General features: G+C 37.8%; 1 protein-coding gene across 6 annotated transcripts in view; it reads right to left on the bottom strand.

Annotated features, from left to right (window-relative positions):
• agtpbp1 (ATP/GTP binding carboxypeptidase 1) overlaps positions 1-20,668 on the bottom strand; it is a 175,177-nt gene that overhangs the window by 82,345 nt on the left and 72,164 nt on the right. For all 6 annotated transcript variants that reach the window (XM_078396172.1, XM_078396169.1, XM_078396170.1 and 3 more), the window contains 4 exons: positions 16,108-16,254; positions 7,602-7,733; positions 7,146-7,239; positions 224-261 (listed from right to left, as the gene is read on the bottom strand). In XM_078396172.1, coding sequence (XP_078252298.1) covers positions 224-261; positions 7,146-7,239; positions 7,602-7,733; positions 16,108-16,254 — 411 coding nt within the window. The remainder of the gene's footprint in view (positions 1-223; positions 262-7,145; positions 7,240-7,601; positions 7,734-16,107; positions 16,255-20,668) is intronic.

Below are 20,668 nucleotides of genomic sequence, written 5' to 3'. Positions count from 1 at the left end.
ATTTGGAGCAAAAGTCAAAATTGATAGGATCCTGTATGATCAATCATGGAAGTGCATGGGTGAAATGAAACAGCATACCGGTTGAATGGAGTAATCAGCACTGTAGAATTATGCCCAACAGAACCCAGGAAATGGACAATAAGAAAAATTGTAAAATTAAATTGTAATGAAAGAAAATCCCCATTCTTAACAATTAAGTTACACAGACATCTAAAGCACTTACTTGATTTTAGCAATGCCGCCAGTGTGTCTAATGAGACCCTGTAAGAAATAACGCAGTTCATAGGATGCAATCATAAACAAACTGCAGCAGGGACTAAAGTAAACAGACAAAATATCAAAGAATTTACATTTAAACTGTTAAAGAGGAAACTGATACACATCGATAAATCAACAAATTATATTTCTTATTTTCCAATAAACTTAAAATTTGCTTTCAGTTGATGAATGAAATTGACCTTGTAGTCTATTTGATATTACCCCTAAACCTGTTTAGCACAGGTAATACTAATCAGTTACTATTTTTCCCATGGTGAATGACAAAATAAAACAAAGATAAATAAAGTTGAAAGTTGCTGTGTTTTCTAATGCTGGCCTGATGCAATAGGTTTAAATAAAATGGTCATAGTACTTGCAGACCTTGCTTAAAATCAAACCCCATGGCTTATCCAAATGTTCACACTGGCATGAAAATGGGAAAGGTACTAAAGAATTATAATCGTGGAAGAAAATAACTGCAGATGCTGGTACAAATCGAAGGTATTTATTTCACAAAATGCTGGAGTAACTCAGCAGGCCAGGCAGCATCTCAGGAGAGAAGGAATGGGTGACGTTTCGGATCGAGACCCTTCTTCAGTCTGAAGAAGGGTCTCTACCCGAAACGTCACCCATTCCTTCTCTCCTGAGATGCTGCCTGGCCTGCTGAGTTACTCCAGCATTTTGTGAAATAAAGAATTATAATAAATACACTGACAACATGATGCTTTAAACACAAACCATATGGTAGAACATCTAAAAAGTGTACAGCTTCAATTTGAATGCTATAAGTGTACAGCTACAATTTGAAAACCTGTAAATACACATCATAAAGTCCAAATGTAATAAATATTCTGAAATTTTTTAGAAGTACGATAATTTAGCAGTCATTCTGCCAATTCTAAGTATGCTTATTTATTTATATGTCATAACATGGCCTACTACTTCCAATTGGTCAATGTTGTAGAACAGTCTCCTTTTCCCCATCTCCAAGTTCAAATAAAATGGAAACATATATTTTTGAATTGGCTCTTGGTCTTTTCTCTTACATCACAATACTGGAGACTCCAGGATCATCCTTGGAGACACCAACGTTAGTTTACAGAGATTCAAGAATGATACAAAATCATCACATTATGCAATGACAGAGAAACTGAAGTCATGTGAAAAAAGATAAAGGAATACAAATGGAAATGCCTTGCAAGAGTAGCAATGTTTTTCAAAATAAAATGCAAATAAAAGACATTGTGTTTTGGCGTAATGTTTGGCACAGACATTACAGGCCGAAGTGCCTGTTCTTATGCTGCACTGTTCTATCCATGTTCTATAAATAAATGGTTGAAATTTAAGAGCCAGATTGCCCTTAACCCAGCCATCCACTGCACAAGCTCCCTGGTCACAAACTGGCCAGCTTCTGAAGTCCTGTGGCCCCAGCGTTTCTGTCACAATGTGAGGTGTGGAGGAGTGAAATAAACAGTGGCATTTGGGAATAGTTGAAAGGGAACTAAAGTATGGAAAATAGTGCAATGCACATTAACTTAATTATTTAATATCAAAATTATAGTAAAATAATAGATACACAAAAAGTGTTGTGAGAATGAATTTTAATCAAATCACAGAGTTGTGGGTCACAAACAAAATATGTCTGGCCCTTCAGGTTAGAAACTTGCTAAGCAACCATGGACCCAGAATGGAGCAAAACATCAGATGTGTGCATATCAGATCTCCAACACATTTCCGCAGCGTGCAGGCACCAAAGATGGAAAACTGCTATTACTCACACTGCAACCTGCCAGCGAGTTTGCATAGAGCCACTGATTAGCTAGCAAGGTATTCCAGCCTAAATTGTATCAGGCTTTTTTGAATCCAATATTTCTTAATTTGATTGCAATAAACAATACTGCAGAATTCATGCAGATTAGGGTTTTTTCATTATAAAAATACAGAATCTGATGTAACAAATAATACTCTATGCCTTAACAATAGAGTATGCTCTAACAAATCCAGAGCTGGGAAGAATAATGTGATGAAAACTGGCACATTGTACAGCTTATATGAAAAAAAATAATATCAGAACATGAGGAAATAAAATCAAAATTGACCATTAAACGTAATGGCCTAGTCCATTAAAAAGTTCAGTAAGCTTTGAGGAAATGTGTTATGTTTGCAACCAAACTGTATATTACACTGCACTTGAAAGTGATGAAGTATGTAAATGGCCCAGTCCCCCTGTTATAGACTCTGATGGGATAGAACAAAGAGTATTGACCATTAACTGTTCTTTGATCACCAATCATTTTTCCATCTTAAAATATCCCTGACATAATTGATTTTTTTTTTGCTTTAACTTGAATCCTTTAAACTTAATTTAAACCTGGATACAAACCATCTTCATTCCTAAAACATTTGTCTAGCTTTGCAAATTAAACTGCATTTCTTCTCACCAAAATGACCAGATTGTCGTTGCCGAAGTAAAGTATTACTCCAGCTCACTTACAACCCTTGGTGCACTTGATTACAAATGCTGGGGAGAATGCTTGGTATAAAATGGTTGCACTGTTACAGTCCAACAACCATGTTCCTGCAGTCCAATAGTTTGAATTTCACTTTAATCAGCAACTTCATTTAAACTGTAGCCTTGATATTAAATAAAATGGTGTTTCCCATACTATTTAAAGGGAGTTAAAGAATTTAACAATGCAAAAAATAACTGGAAATAGGGTTTTAACAAGTTGATGTTAACAGGTTAATGCTTATTTATATATATTGATGGACATGTCCAGAAGAAAGAATTTAATTTAATGGTTATTAAAACATGCAGACCTAAATCCCATATCAAAGAATGCACTTAATTTAATGGTTTATGATGAATGTAACCAGCTATTTGGGAAGCAAATGAACATCTTATGTTGACAAATACAAGTCTAAATGAAGTTTAGTTTTAGTTTAGTTTAGAGATTCAGTGCAGAAACAGGCCCTTCGGCCCACCGAGTCCACACCGACCCCTGCATATTTACACTATCGTACACACACAAGGGATAATTTGCAATTATATCAAGCCGATTCACCTACAAACCAGTATGTCTTTGGAGTATTGGAGCAAACCAGAGATCCCAGAGAAAACCCATGCAGGTCACTGGGAGAAGATACAAACTCCGTACAGACAGCACCCGCATAGGATTGAACCCGGGTCTCTGGCACTGTAAGGCAGTAACTCGACTGCTGTGCCACAGTTCAATCATTGCTTTAGGTCAACAGTAGCAAAAACTGAGGACAATTAAGAAAAACAATGAGGAAGCAACAGAGTTTGAAACAAGGTAAGATTTTATTCAAATCTCACTAATCTAATATGATATAATCAATTAGAACAGGCTGAATGATCATCATAAAAATGCCACAGATCATCCATGGATCATTTTGTCCAACTGTATATTATTTTAAAAGCTGTGCTCATTTTAATTTTCCCAAACTATCCACTTCAACATAACCACAAAACATTTGACCAAGGGTTAATACTTTGGTGAACAATTGATGATAGCTTTGAGAAACTTCTCTTCTTTTCAAATATCCGCTTATCTGAACATGAAACTAGTCATTGATCAACACAAATGAGCAGTATTTGGGAATATAATTTTGAAGAAAACACTTTGGATTTAATCATTTTCCTGAACATAATGAAAAGCTGTGGTATGGTGCAGTTTTATTTTGCTGAAAAAAGATTTATCATATAAAAAAGTATTTGTAAATATGATTGTCTGCTCTAATATAAATGAATAACCTCAATTTGAAACTACTAAAATGACTAAAAAAATTAAATTCTGTCACTTAGGTGTTATGATATATATACCAGTCAATTCTTCGATATAAACAAAAACCTAAAACATGCCTTTTATGATGTTATGTCTAAAAACAACTTAATTTTAAGAGCCTTTTGTCGATCTATATAAAAGGGTGCAATTTGGAGAGAGCTATTCTGATGATAGGTATGTAGGTTAATTGGCTGGGTAAATGTAAAAATTGTCCCTAGTGGGTGTAGGATAGTGTTAATGTACGGGGATCGCTGGGCGGCACGGACTTGGAGGGCCGAAAAGGCCTGTTTCCGGCTGTATATATATGATATGATATGATATATTCAGTGTGGGAATCTTGGCCCAATTTGGGGGAACCCAGCTTCCAACATGATATATTTTAAACTTCTGCACAAAGCTATGGAATGTTTTGAACTGAAATTTGCTTAATCTTTTGCAGATTTCTTCCATGTGAAATGCAGAAGAAAACCAGAACATCCCACTTAAATCGGAGGCTAAATGTGCAAAGGACAAAATATTAACTGCTTCTACCTGCTTCTACCTGTTATAATAAAATTATGGGGAAAGGAGTTGCTGGTAACAGAGAAATACAATTGATGAAAACAATGTATTTTTACCAAAATGTTAATAGACTCAAGTACAAACGTGATTGACAAAACTTGTCTTATAAATTCCAAAGCACCACTCAAGTACAAATTGTCAATGACTGTATGCTAATACTCAATGAGTAATTTATGCTAATAAAATGCCAGAATCTTATCTTATGCCAGAAAGATGTTTATTCTGGATGCTGGCATTATTAGCAAGATGAACTATCATACAGCCAATACAGTGGAGGTACTCTTACAGCACTGATGAACGAGGATTCTGACCCAAAAAATGAAAGAAACTGTCCAATAATATCCAAACATAGTGCAATAACTTGGAAGAGAGCTTGGTGATAGAGTAAGCTGGCACTTTGCTTCTCCAGACATTGAACCACATCCATCTCAAAAATCCTCATTGGAATCCATCTATTGATATCTTTATTCATTCTCCACCTGACAATTCCAATATTCTTCAACCAGGCCTCTCAGATTTTTTTTGACACAAAAAGCTGCAGTAACTCAGCGGGCCAGGCAGTGTCTCTGGAGAAAAGGAATAGATGATGTTTTGGGGTGAGACCCTTCCCTAGACACTCTCAGATCCCCTTATCCTGAATAACCAAAAACTCTGCTGGCCTTGTCTTAAATCGGACCAAGTACATTTACCCAATTGCCCTGTATTCATTAACCTACAATCAGCTCCCCCCTCAGTAATTCACATCATTTTCAATTCACAACTTAGCCTGCACGCCACACTCCTACATCACAATCTTTCAACTTCAATCAACCAGCCTTACAATATTCCAGTAATCAGCGTACCTTCAATTCTGTCCTCTTGACCTCACTTGATCTTAAAAATCATCCACCATTGCCGCTGAAGCCATCAGTCCAAAACTGTGATTCTCTCCCTAAATCCAAGGTGAAAACAATATATTTCTTACAATATAATTCTATCACCAACATTGACACTGTTACCTATTTGCCAGCACAGTGACACAGCTGGTAAAGCTGCTGCCTCACAGCACCAGAGACCTGGATTTGATCCTTCTCTCAGGCGCTGTCTGTGCGGAATTTGCAGATTCACCGTGTGACCGCATCGGTTTCCTCCAGGTGCTCTGGTACCCTTCCACATCCCAAAAACGTGCGGGTTGGTACGTAATTGGCCTCTGTAAAATTGACTCCTATGTGCAGGGAGTTGATGATAAAGTGGGATAATATAAAACTAATGTGAATGGGTGATTTGAGGTCAGCGTGGACACGGTGAGCTGAAGGGGCCGTTTTCATGCTGCATCTCTAAACTACATCCCTTCTTCTGTACCCCCCATTACAAAGTAGGAATGAGGAACAGGAATAGGTCATAGAGCCTCCCGGGGTTCCTCTGCTCTAATTATAACCCTATGCTCCCTCATTACATACTCACTAAAACTCATTCAATCACCCTGATTTGATCACCCAACTTTCAGTTTTCGAAAGAAAGACAATCTTAATCCATATAACATGCTCCGCAACCTTTCCAGAGTTAATTATTTGCTGATGTACATTGCCCAGGAGTGAATATAGAACTCTAGATATAGTCACATCATATCTCTGCATTGCTGGAGCACAATTTTCATCCTTTGCACTCTAGCCCCTTGATGTTTTATATCGTCTATCCAATTGACGTTTTATACATATTTTATGGATATGCACATCAGCATTTAATGATATGCACAACCACAGCATCTAGCTCCTCAAAATTTAGAGAATACTCTAATTTATCTTTCAAAGTCCACAGAAAAAAAAATTGTACTGGTCCAAAAGGTCTCTGGTGGAGCCAGTTGTTGACTTAAACTGGCATGGCAACTGCACTGCTCCTGACCGCCTGACCCTGGAGAGAATGGTGTACACAGCCCAGTACATCACAAATTTATTACTTGCTTCCATCCTCTTCACCTTCATGGTGCTTGGCGTCAGGAAGGCTGGAAAATATTGTCAAGGATGTCTGTCACCCTGGCCAATCCCTTTTATTTCTACTACCTCTTGGGAGAAGATAAAGGAGCTTCTTGGTCCAGATGTCCCGATTTAAGAGAACAGCTTCTTCCCCTCTGCTATCAGACTCCTGAGCCAATCATGTTTTTCACACCCCTGCCCCCCAGGTGCTGCCATCTAGTCTGAAGTACAGCTCATTCAGCTATAATTTTTTTTGCACTATTTCAAATTGCACTACAATCTTTGCATCCATTCTACTGTTTTTACACTGGTCATTTATTTCTTGTCATATTATTATATTTGTATACTTTTTTGTGTACTCTATGAGCTTCATGCAAAGAATGAATTGCATCGCACCCTGGTGTGTGTGACAATAAACAAAGCTGAATGTGATCCTCTGCACAAAAAGCATTTTCAAAACCTATAACAAGGGGAAAAAATGAAAAAAGTACAGCATTTAAAAAAAATACTGCTATTATCTGTTTGTTAATGCCTAAGCTAATACACTAAATACAAGAATAGTACATACTTTACAAGACTTGTATTCTTCCTACTGAAAGGACCAATAATCTTGAACATAAGTTCCACAGCACCATTTTTGCCCAAGGATATGGAATTGACAGCTGAAAACACAAGTGGAAAACATGATCAATACAAATCATGCATTGGGTACAAGACTCAAGTAAATTCCAGAAATGCTTCAAACGTAAACGTAAAAAACTGTGTACAATGTATTTTGAACAGTGAATCTGGAACAAATTGGTAACTTCATATAAACGACACTGAAATCAAGGCGGACTCACACTGATGTTTTTTTTCTCATCTGAACCATTTGCAAACCTAAATTGCAAAGGACAAATATTTGAATAGTCCTTTCGCTCATCCAGTCCAATACAATGTAGTGGTTTTCAAAATTATCCGTCATTATTTTAATTGCCTTAATTTATTATTTTTCCTTGATATTCATTCAATACTCAATGCTTACCATTGTTGGAATACACTCGCAACAGTTGCAGACAAGGTAAAATGAGCTTGAAGTTCTGCAGGTTTTGTTTCACTAAATTCAATGTAATGCCCAAGGCTCCATTAATCCTGGCTTTGACTCCAAACTTTTTGTCTGGTCAAGAAAATAAAAAGAAAGAAAGACATAACAACATGAAATTTGCCTTAACAATGCATAACAGTACTCGGAGATTTTTCCAGATCTTTTCAACAGATTTCTAACTGTTTTTTTAAAATTAATTGACCATTTCACTATTTCCTAGTGCACTGTATTTGTCTTTCTGATGTAATAGTTGAGAATTATTTTGAATTAACTTTCAAAAGTCAAAGTATAATGTGGCTTTGGGGGAAACCTGATGTACATACTAATGAATAGCACAAGACACTTAGAGGTAGATAGAATAATAGTTTCAATGGTCTTCAGAATACTCTTTAATCTATACGTTATAACCTAAAAATATCAATTTCCATGACCAAGTTGCTTTTATTGGATTAATAAAAGATACATTCTTTTTGTTTCTATAATACATCAGTCTAAAATAGGTATGAAGTCACTGAAATAAATGAGGTACATCTCATGATCCCTTTATACCAATGATTATGTTTTTCAAAAAATGCTCTTGCAGTGCAAAGGTTTCAAAAGCCTATTTTTCCCCTCAGTCATATTTCAGAAAGATTGGGGGTTTTTTCTCAGCCATAATCCACTAAAATTATAACCATTGATTAAAGCTGTCTGCCTCTTTAATTGTACTCCCTTCCATCATCACATCTCACATACCAACCTTAAAAGCAGGCTGTTGCGAATTTCTGACTCTTTGGTTTTAGTGTGACTGTTCCTCAAAATTGTACGGCCTAGTGAGAATCCCATGTACCTTCACTTCAGGTACTAGTTTCCAAATGTTGAAACTATAAACGAAACACTGATACCAATAAAATGTGAGCATGAAGCTATTGGATCATAAAATTTAAACTGCTTTTGGAAGGAAGTCTGCCATCCTTATTGGATCTGGCCTATCACTGCCATCACTCTTGGTTCTATTCCAGAGATCTCAGCACACTCCACATTTTCATCCCTGTGCAGCACAGTGAGAGAACTGCAATGTCAGAGGTGCCATTGTATACATGTGATGTTACGCTGAGCCCATCTTAACTCTCTGATGGTTAAAGCGGACCTATGATCATATTGAATGGCGGTGCAGGCTCGAAGGGCCGAATGGCCTACTCCTGCACCTATTTTCTATGTTTCTAAAAACTGCAAAAGTAACCTTTTTGGAGACGAACCAATAAATTCCAGTTAAGCCAACATTTGACATTAGAAAAATTCCAGAATCAATTATTGAACTGTTAGCTGGAAAGTAGAACCATCTGTAGATGAGTATATCTTGATTTTCAGAAAGCCTTTGATATAATGCCACACAAAGGTTATCACAAAGATATTGAGAATATTGCAAATATCTGTATTAAGAGATCCACTGAGAGTAATATATTAGCATGAATAGACAATAGACAATAGAAAATAGGTGCAGGAGAAGGCCATTCGGCCCTTCGAGCCAGCACCGACATTCAATGTGATCATGGCTGATCATTCTCAATCAGTACCCCGTTCCTGCCTTCTCCCCATACCCCCTGACTCCGCTATCCTTAAGAGCTCTATCTAGCTCTCTCTTGAATGTATTCAGAGAATTGGCCTCCACTGCCCTCATCTCTGTTCTAAATGGCCTACCCCTTATTCTTAAACTGTGGCCCCTGGTTCTGGACTCCCCCAACATTGGGAACATGTTTCCTGCCTCTAACGTGTCCAACCCCTTAATAATTTTATACGTTTCGATAAGATCCCCTCTCATCCTTCTAAATTCCAGTGTATACAAACCTAGTCGCTCCAGTCTTTCAACATATGACAGTCCCGCCATTCCGGGAATTAACCTAGTAAACCTACGCTGCACGCCTCAATGAAGATAAAACATGGAAAGAAAAATGAATATAATATGGAAAATGTGGAGTTATCCCTTTGGAAGAAAACAGAATATTGTTTAAATGGAAACATGGTAACAAATATTCCTGCACAGAAGGAATTAACTAGAAAGGAGGCACAAAGATTGGCGGCCTCGTTTGCAAAGGGGTAGGAAAAAGACGCCAGTGTGGGAACATTTTACAAGCAACAAAATCGGTCAAGATTAAATATTGCTGTTTTGATCTGAACTTAAAACAAACAGCACAAACCAGTGCTATAATGATCAAGCTGCATTTAAATGGATTATCAGTAGTGAGATCTCCTGATGGCAGCGGAATTACCAACAGCAAGGTGATCACAAAAGCACTAATCCATTTTAAATGGATTAGCGCTTGTCTATTACAGCACTGTGCTGCTTCCTTTAACTTAAGAAGAATTTAACGGAATCCCTGACCCCTTGGCCGACAGACATGATGGCGATAGTACTTGGAAGCGTTGCAGAGTAAGAATGAAGGACCTGTGGCAGGGGTTGCACACCATCACTTCCCACAAGGCAAAATCAAGTGGTAGCTGAAGCGATAGTGAGGCATCACTCCCAGACGAGCTCCATGTTTTCTACACTTGCTTCAAGAGGGAGAACATCTTCTCAGGCCCCCATCGTCCCTGGTAACACTGCTATCCCAGTCACCGAGGTCATGTCAGAAAATCATTCATATGAGAGTAAACCCTTGGAAATCATCCAGCCTCAACAACGTACTTGGTGGTGTTAAAACCTGTGGACCAACTGGCTGAAGTTTTTGCAGACATCTTCAAACTCCCATTACTGAGGTCAGAGGTTCCAGTTGCTTTAAAAGGCTGCTTCAATAGTGTTAGAGCAATATTTAAAAGTCAGCTGGGGGTTATTTAACAAGGTTTAGTCGGCGTCTGTTTACTGTTTGTGTTCTTTATACATTGTGTTTTTCTCCTCTGAAGACGAGCTGGAACATTCTGCGGTTTGGGCTACTGATTACTACTAGCTTTAGCAAGTTCAGCATTTTTGTGATTACGTAGCCTCAAGCAGGTGTGTGAGAAAGAGAGAGCCTCAAGCATGTGCTTTAACCTAGCACACAATGCTGCAAAGCCCATGCGGAGTCCAGTGGCCGAAGCAAACAAAAAGGACAGATCTGGCTCTGCGTTCCTCATCTCCACAATAGCACCTGTGCCCATTGAAATACGCTTCAATGTTCAACAGTGCCATTAATGTCCACGGTGAAGATGTGCTTTGAGAGATTAGTTCTGACACATCAATTCTTGCCTTGGTAAAGACCCGGACCCACTACAATTTACCTACGGCCAGAATAGATTAATAGGGGATGCAATCTCGCTAGCTTTCCATTCTGCACTGTATCTCTTGGACAATAAGAACATGAATGCAAATGGAATACTGCATAGCAAAGTGGGGGGTCATGCACTGCACGTGCAGATGATCAAATAAAAAACAAATAATATGGAAACACTCAACAGGGCAGGAAGATCTGTAGAAAGAGTCACATTTCAGCTGCAAGACCCTTTGTCAGATCCACAAGTGGATCTTTGTTTATTATCAAAGTTAGGGATCGTGTAGAATTGACACAAAATAGAACTCTGCCCAAAAGCAGATTAGTCATGATCCTAGCTAATGGTGGAGAAGGCTAAGGCCAACACCGGTAACATTTTCTTTTGGTGGTGTGTTTCATTAACAAGCTGAAACTGCATCACTTTTGACACCATTTGATAGAAAGCCAACTGCATTTTAGCATTTAATAATCATTTGACTAGTATGTAGTTGTATTTAAAATACGATGTGAACCATGCTTTCTCCTTTTCCTGCTTATTTCTACCCCTCTTTGAATTGTGCTGTTACCTTAGCCTCCAAGAGTATGTTTTGGAAATGCTTCAGGAAGGAATTTCCCCGTGAGTTTTTTTTTGGCAATCAGTGGTGTGAACGTGACTTTGTAATGGCAGTAGGAGTGAAGGCAAGTGATTTTATGCAGAGAACACCCCAATCTCAGAGATGCCCCGAGAGCATGGATGAAAGATCTCAAGAGCTTTTCCAGTCCATTGTTGTATTTGGTTTTTGGTAGGAATTGATATTTCTGCTGAAGGATTGTTCACAATTAACAGCTCGTTTATGTGTCTATAACAACAAAATACAGGATCGTCACGACTAAGTCTACTTCGCCCTCAGCTAAAGTTCATGTTCAAATCTTCAGTGAAAGTTCGGACTGATGTTTCCTCACAAACACAAGGACACTAAGGCCAAGTGTAAATCAACAAATCAAGCCTTAGATTATTTGGCACAACTGTTGGGCATTTTAACGAGTTAAGCCATCTGGGGACCTAGCAATAAATATTATCATAATTTAATTATGATAAACTACTTGCTTATTTCCCTTAATCTCGATAGATTGACATTTACATGCATGTGGTTCATTATATTGATTTAAGGAAAACTCCTCCCACTGACATCATGTGCAATAGCCATAAATAAGCCAAAAGTACATTAAGTTGCAGAATCACCATTATCTAAAATTACAAAATCAATGTTCCAATTTGTATGACTAACATATTTCACTGAAATATTAAGCTGCACAAAGGATGCACTGACCTCTATAATATGTTATTTATACATTAATGCCCCTTTACAAATTCCTTCAAAAACCCTCATGAACAAAATTTCATGAGTTCCATAAAACAGGCTATAAACTTAGATTTAAACAACTTTTAAGCATAAAAGTCATTTATTGCAAATAAAAGAGAAAATAAAATGTCTTATTAAAAGAGGTTACATTGAAAATGTGTCTGACTGGATAACCCATGGGATATCGTGACAAATGTCAGTTAAATAGTTGGTCTAAATGAGTGGAAAATTGCCCATTATGTACTTTTTATGTACTATGCCGCTGATCTAAGCACAGAATTTTGTATAAAATATACCAAACAATGTACAGGCTAATTTTACACTTTAAAACGTTCCTCAATTTAGAGTTTAAATTACTTTATGAAAGAGGATTCATGGAAAGATTAATAAATTTGATGGGAGCCAGATGATTGTGGAGAAGTTTATTTTTTAAATGTCACTGAGTAAACCATCAAAAGTTCAACTCATTAAAAGATGCTTTAAACAGGAGCGAGAACTGGAGAGCACAAGACTATCATAATGGATTATTCTGTTTAAAATCAAAAATGACATAATTGTCCTTAATCCAGTGAAATGACATGGTGATTCAAAGTGGAATCTGCAAAAGAATCACCAATGCTTACTTTGTCAAATTAAGACAATAGGCAAGATGGAACTTGGGTAATTTTCTGTTTGGACCAATTTATAATATGATCACAAATATCACCAAACACTTCATCTGAAGTAATGCATTTACTCCATTTTATCTTTAAAGTTAAATTTTAAATCTCTTCAATGACAGGATTTGCACTGCACTTAAAAGAAGCATATAACGAGTTATTAAATCATGTTGTGAAAGTTCAGAATCGGATTATGTCTTTGGATAACTCAAACCGACAATCCACTTTGGTCTTAACATGTGGAAAAAGAAAGCTAATATAAAGCAAAAAAGGAGAGTACAAAAACACAGGGTTAAAGGAACGCAGAGTTTAGCAGGTGATAGTGGAAAGAAGGGGTGTGTGGGAGATATGGAGATGATATGATATGAGAAGAAGCTCCAGAGATGGGAATGGCTGAGGACCTAGAGAGAATGCAGCACAAATATGAAGGAACTAGCAGCCAAAACAGACTGCTGAATTAAATACGTGGTACTTTGAATAGGCTAGAGTACGGTCAGTAAATGTATGAAGTTAGTTTCCAGAAGATAGAAGAACCAAAGGTTTGGGAAAGATAGAATTAACAACATAAATTAATTCAGCAGCTGATCTGCTGAAGTAGAAGTGAAGATAGCCTATGTTGAAATTAATGCTAACAGTTGCTTGAAACTAAAATGGGGGCAAAAGCTCAACTCAGCACAAAACAGCACAGTGGAAAATAGTTTGATTCAGCCCAAGATAGTGACCCAGGGATATGGGTGCAGTCAATGGCAAAGGTACAGATTATTCCAGAGACTGAACAAAAATGACCAAAGTCTCCCTCAGATGTAATTATTGGAAATCAAGAAGTAGATAAAGCAATAATGCAATACAGATATTATCATTTGTGATTGGTTTGCCCATATCAATATTGTGGGAGGGGCAGATGTGAATGAAGTGACAATAAACAAAGTTGTGCTGGAGATGAGTAGAGATCCATAGTGCAGCATTGTCGAGAAATTGAGGAAAATGAGACACAAATTTGACAAGGTTCCGCATGATAGACTTCTCTGGAAGGTTACATTTCATGGGATCCAATGAGAGATAGCTGACTGGATGGAAAATTAGCTTCAAGGAAGGAAGCAGAGAATGATGGTGGAAGTTTATTTTTCAGACCGGAGGACTGTGACTAGTGGCGTGCCTCAGGGTTCAGTGCTCGGCCCATTGCTGTTTATCAGTGATTTGGATGAGAACATACAAGGCGCGATTAGTAAGTTTGCAGATGACACTAAAGTGGGTAGTATTATAAAAAACAAATATGGTGTTGCAGCACGATCTTGATCAGTTGGGCAGGTGGGCTGAGGAATGATTAATGGAGTTTAATACAGATAAGTGCAAGGTGTTGCATTTTGGGAAGTCTAACCTGGGCAAGTCTACAATGTGAATGGTAGGTCTTAGGGTGTGATGAAGAACAGAGGGATTTAAGAGTGGAGGTATAGAGTTCCTTGAAAGTGGTCAATCACAGATAGAGTGCACAACCACAGATAAATAGTGGATTATTGACTTCAGGAAGGAAAAGCATCTTCATCGAAAGGATGGCAATGAAGAGTATCAACAGTTTCAAGTTCCAGGGAAAACATATCTCTGAAGATCTGTCCTAGGCCCAGCACATTGATGCAATGACATAAAAAGCTCATCAACACTTCTACTTCCTTCAAAGACTGAGGAGATTCGATAGTAATCAGACCTACAGGGGTACAGTAAAGAACGCACAGACTGGTTGCATCATAGCTTAGTTTGTTAACTCGAATGCCCAAGAACGAAAGCTGCAGAAGGTGGTAGGGGCATTGCCTGGTCGCTCATGGGCATTGAACTCTCCACCTTTGAAAGGATTAACAGAAAGCACTGCCTCAAAATGGAAGCCAATATTATCATAGACCCACACCACCCTAGCCATGCTCTCATCTCACTGCTCCATTGGGAAGATACACAAACCCATAAACCATGACCTCCAGATTCAGGAAAAGCTTATTCCAATCAACCATCAAGCTCCTGAACCCCAATGCACAACCCTAACCACAATTCAACCTCAGCAATGATCTTAAATGGAATTTTGTTTTGATTGCACTACTTACGTCTGTTTGCACTATTACGGTCTGGTTACCTACTATTACTGATAATGCATCTTTGTTTGTCGTATTATTGAGTCTGTAAACCTGCAACTAGAAAGAAATTAATTGCCCTGTTCCCAGTGCAATGGCAATTTAACATGCTTGACTCTCAACGTTAGAAACTATAGAAGGATATGGATTTTGGGTCAGATAGCTTCAAGGCACACTTCACAGCCATAAAACATTCAAAGTAAGATAACTTTTAGACTACTTTAATATGACCTATTTGGTTCTATTTGTGAGATCCTGTTACATCAAAATGCATTGTCCCCATTTCATTACATAACAATAGTGAACATCGATCCAAATAATTAACTAGCATTGTAACACCTGAAAATGTTAAGGGCATTGTGTAATTACTTCTTCATTTATATTTATTTACAATGTCATGCGTGCCTATTTGAGTAGATTATTTTGGATATGTTTAAAACATGTTTTATTTTATGCTTTATTCTTAATTGTTTACTGTATGTTCGTGTTGTTATTTGCGAGCGGAGCACCAAGGTACATTCCTTGTATGTGTACATACTTGGCCAATAAACTTAATCATTCATTCATTCATTTTCCTGAAAAGTCTTTACGGCTTCAGTTGGGTTTCAATTCCAATTTTGCAGCCCGAATGAGTATTATGAGGTAGAGCCAGCTCACAAAATACCAGGATCATTCAGTTCAGTTTTGAGGCGTATCATGCGACTTCAATTCCAAACTCTGAGTTACAACTAGATAATCACCATTGTGAGGTAGGTCCAAGGAGCCATAAACTGACACAGTGAATTATCTGTCCATTGCATAACATGCTTGACTTTGGTTTAATTGAAAATATTGAAGTGGCAATTGGGTCACATCCACGACAGAGAGCCATTCTGTTCCAGTAGTCAGAGCGAAAATCAAAAAGGTACTACATGGGCATAAGCATGAAGGGAAGACCAAGGAACTTGTTAATTTCTTCATGTTTGCTGCCATACTGCATGAATGAAAATAGTGTTTCTTAAAAGATCATGCCCAATACTTAACATGGAAACATGTTGGTCAAATAGATATTTTCTTTGAGCTAATGCATCTTCATGCTTGGTTCAATTAAAACAAAAACATACCTTTTGGTCCAATCTTTGCCAGAATGGAATGTAGTTGCACCATAATCTCTTCATTTGGTGGTAAATCTTTACTGACACTAAATAGCAATTGAAGCAGAATCTGACTCCCTCCTTTGGATACCAAGAAGCTACCCCTGCGTCCTCCACCTGGGAAAATATAAATTACTTGTTTAAAAAATATATAATTGACATTGTTTTACTTTGCAAATGTAATCCAAGTAAATGTCTGATTTTATGTAGAGATGAATATAGCTTTCTGGACGTTAGTCTAGATTTCATTTCAAAATCACTTTTACAAACCGATTCTTTGCTTCTATCAGACAACGGACATCAAACATCACCACCATATATGAAACAGATGTCTTATTTATTTATTGCCAATATTCTTCTCCAGTATAAACACCTCCTCGACATTCAATCTCACATCAGCAGGATCTAAAATCCTTCCTCGAACAAACCAGCTCCCCTCCAATATCACACTTACTAGCTGAACAATTGGACAATGTTTTCTTCCATTCATTTATTCCACATCAACTACGGACACAAACTATGCCCGTTTTCTTAAAATCAAGCCCACGCTTCCAACTTTTTTCCCACTCTAATGACAACTACATTGATGCTGCTTCCTGCACCCATGCAAAACTCAAAGTTTCACCACTATTGTTGCTAATTTGAACGCATTGGTGATCATTTTCCAATGTTCTATAGATTCAGGATCAGTTCCTGTGGATTGGAGGGTAGCTAATGTTATCCCACTTTTTAAGAAAGGAGAGAGAATACACGAAATTATAGACCAGTTAGCCTGACATCGGTGGTGGGGAAGATGCTGGAGTCAATTATAAAAGAAGAAATTGCGGAACATTTGGATAGCAGTAACAGGATCGTTCCGAGTCAGCATGGATTTACAAAGGGGAAATCATGCTTGACTAATCTTCTGGAATTATTTGAGGATGTAACTAGGAAAATGGACAAGGGAGAGCCAGTGGATGTCGTGTACCTGGACTTTCAGAAAGCCTTCGATAAGGTCCCACATAGGAGATTAGTGGGCAAAATTAGAGCACATGGTATTGGGGGTAGGGTACTGACATGGATAGAAAATTGGTTGGCAGACAGGAAACAAAGAGTAGGGATAAATGGGTCCATTTCAGAATGGCAGGCAGTGACTAGTGGGGTACCGCAAGGCTCGGTGCTGGAACCGCAGCTATTTACAATATACATTAATGACTTAGATGAAGGGATTAAAAGTAACATTAGCAAATTTACAGATGACACAAAGCTGGGTGTCAGTGTGAAGTGTGAGCAGGATGCTATGAGGATGCAGGGTGACTTGGACAGGTCGTGTGAGTGGGCAGATGCATGGCAGATGCAGTTTCATGTGGATAAATATGAGGTTATCCAGTTTGGTGGTAGGAACTGGAAGGCAGATTATTATCCGAATGGTGTGAAGTTAGGAAAAGGGGAAGTACAATGAGACCTGGGTGTCCTAGTTCATCAGTCACTGAAAGTAAGCATGCAAACTTGAGAAACAAAACCTCATCTTCTGTCTGGGCGCACTGCAATGTGCAGGAATCAATAACAAATTCTCCAATGTTAGATCATTTGCTCTTTCTAGTTCTATCAGAATTAATAGATTTATTTGTTGGCTCAGTTTTTCAATTTTCCTTTTAGGTATAGTCTGCTTGCAGCATCTCCCACAGCCATACTATTAGCAATACATTACATGAATAAAGTAGTTCAATTTTATCTTCACAGTTCCTTAATTGCCACATTAGGTCAACCAGACTATCTGTCAGAGATATTCCCTCTCTTTTACCCATTCCTCTCCCTCTCCTAAACTAACTCGTTCTCTTTCCCAGTTCTGATTAACCTTAAATGTCAACTATTTCCTTTTTCACAGATGATGCCTGATCTGCTGAGTAATCCCACAAAGATTCAGTGATCACTATGGATTGAATTTCTCGTAAGTGATAGTTTGTTGTCAGCCATGTGTTAAAAATGATACTTGACATCCAAGCAGCCTTGATGTCAAAGAGGCGGTTGATTAGCCAATGATTTATATAAACATTGTTAGTTTTTTTCTTGCAGTTGGAAGCCCCGGTTCCACCAGTCTTCGGTGTTAAGAATGAATTTATTCCCTTTTACCTGCCCCTCCTCTCCAATCAAACAAATTGTGTGTGGAAGTTTATTGAAATGCCAAATGTGAATTAAAATGCCTTCTACACCTATTTATTTTTGCTTCCCACCCCTATCCCACCTTTTTGTTACCCCAAAGCTATGAAATAGCTTTAAGACACCATTGGAATGCTGCAATAGGCTTCCAAGATCATTGCTGTAGAATGTTGCTGAGGCAAGTGAGGTAAATACACTTTAGAAATTTACATTCTGGTAGGACATGTAGAACAAATGGCATGGACCTTAGGAGTGTTGAGGTACAGAGACACTTTGTGGTGCAAGTCCAAAGCTCCCTGAACGTTGTGACAGAGGTGGATCGGGTAGTAAAGAAGGAACTTGGCAAGCTTGAGGTATTGGGTACAAGAGTTGCTGCTGTACAATACATTGATTAGGACAGATTTGGAGTATTGTGTACTGTTCAGGTTGCCACACAACAGGAAAGATATGGTAACAATACAGAGACTGCAGAAGAGATTCATCAGGATGTTGCCTGGTATAGAGGGCTATAATTATAATGGGAAATTGGATAGGCTGTGTTTATTCCCTCTGGAACATTGGTAGCTGTGGGATGACATAGAGGTTTATAAAATTATGAGGGGCACAGATAGGATAGTCTTTCTCCCAGAGCAGGGGAGTCTAGAAATAGAGGGTACAGGTTAAGTGGAGAAATTTAAAGGAGTTCTGAGGGGTATGTTTTTCCACATAGAGATGGCGATTATCTGGAATGAGCTACCAGAAGAGGTGGTAGAGGCAGATAGAATTACAAAATTAAAAGTCAATTGGATAGGAAAGGAATAGTAGGATACAGATCTAACTTATGCCAATTGGATTAGAAAGGTAGACATCATGTTTGGCATGGTTAGGTTGACCTGTTCTTGTGCTCTCAGAAAGTCTGTAACATTTACTGGCTGTTGTCACATTTTATTCATCTCATTTTTATTAAACTCCTCCCTTTTAACAATGTTATCGGGAAATTGGAATTAGACTCACTTTTCCATGCAAATTCCTGCTGGGAGGATATCCAACAAAATTTGGATTTATTTCAGAATCAGCAGTGACTTTATGAACTCCTTCACAATTAAGATAGATGTTTTGTATAGAAATATTTAACTGGGTGAGTTTTATAAACAGTAAATATGGGACTTATTTTACAGATATTGAATTTACTGTTTTCAAACACCAGGTGGCATGGGTCTGCTGATAGGAAGCTTCAGAGTTTCAGATTATGGGTACTAGAAAAAAATGATAGAAAAAGGAAGAAAATAATCCAAACTCTTGCTTTTTTTAAATCTGGAACATACTGTTTATTATGTTTATTCCTACAGAAATTAATGCACAAATAAGCTAGAAAGTCTTAACAATTTTGTAATAAATCTTAAAGAAATTGTAAACTTACATCAAGATAAGGTTTATTTGTTAATGCATATTAGAATAACAACTTTACATCAATCAAACATTGGAAGCCATTAATTATATCTTTGAACTGTCTGCATTCAATGACAAAAAGGCATTTGGGCTTTTGATAAAGGAAATTTATCAATAATTTTGTTGCAGTTACTGCCTCATTTTCACTCCTCCTCATCATTTATCTTTAAATTATCATCTAGTACCTACCACTGCAAGCAACTCAAATCTACCTCTCTCCATGAAACATGAGTTTCCAGGTAGTTCCATTTTGTCATTGAGTGCAGAAAGTTCAATAATACAATTGACAACTTCCAATGTTTGATTGATACAAAATTGCAAATTTTACATTTATTAAGAAACTTTAAAACTGTATGATTTTTGTTTATAAGCAGAGGACATTGGGTACCTGGAATGCGCTGTCAGGTAGGTGGCTGCAGATATGATAGTGGCGTTTAAAAGGCTTTTAGATAGGCATATGGATATGCAGGGAACAGAGGGGTATGGATCACGTGCAGACAGATGAGATTAGTTTAGCTTGGCCTCATGTTCAGCACAGACACTGTGGGCCAAAGGGCCTGTACTGTACGGTGCCTTATGTCCCTTGCCTAACAGATATAGCAATGATGATATCTTAGTCATATGCACCAATTTACATAAATTAGCAAATTAATTTCATCTGGTGCATTACATAGCTCCACTACAAATCACTTCTAAATTTTGTATTATTTTCCTTTCACTGAGTTTGGAATACTTGTGTGATTCATCTCACACTGTCGTATGCTGTATCACTCAAGTTTTAATCAAGTAGTGCATTGATTTCTTCAGTGTGATTTCTCAAAGTGTTAACTCATGCATTGACACACAATAGATCCACCCCTGCTCTCTACGTATATCAATATTGCCTACTGGTTTGCTGAGATGTACCCTGGCAGAGTAATTGGTCATTGGCTTGTGCCGAAGCAATTATTTCAGAGGCAATAAT

This window comes from Rhinoraja longicauda, chromosome 3 (genome assembly GCF_053455715.1).
Source record: "Rhinoraja longicauda isolate Sanriku21f chromosome 3, sRhiLon1.1, whole genome shotgun sequence".
NCBI classification, from domain to species: domain Eukaryota; kingdom Metazoa; phylum Chordata; class Chondrichthyes; order Rajiformes; family Arhynchobatidae; genus Rhinoraja; species Rhinoraja longicauda.
Note: the sequence above shows the minus strand (reverse complement) of the source record. Positions and strands in the feature narration are given on the sequence as shown.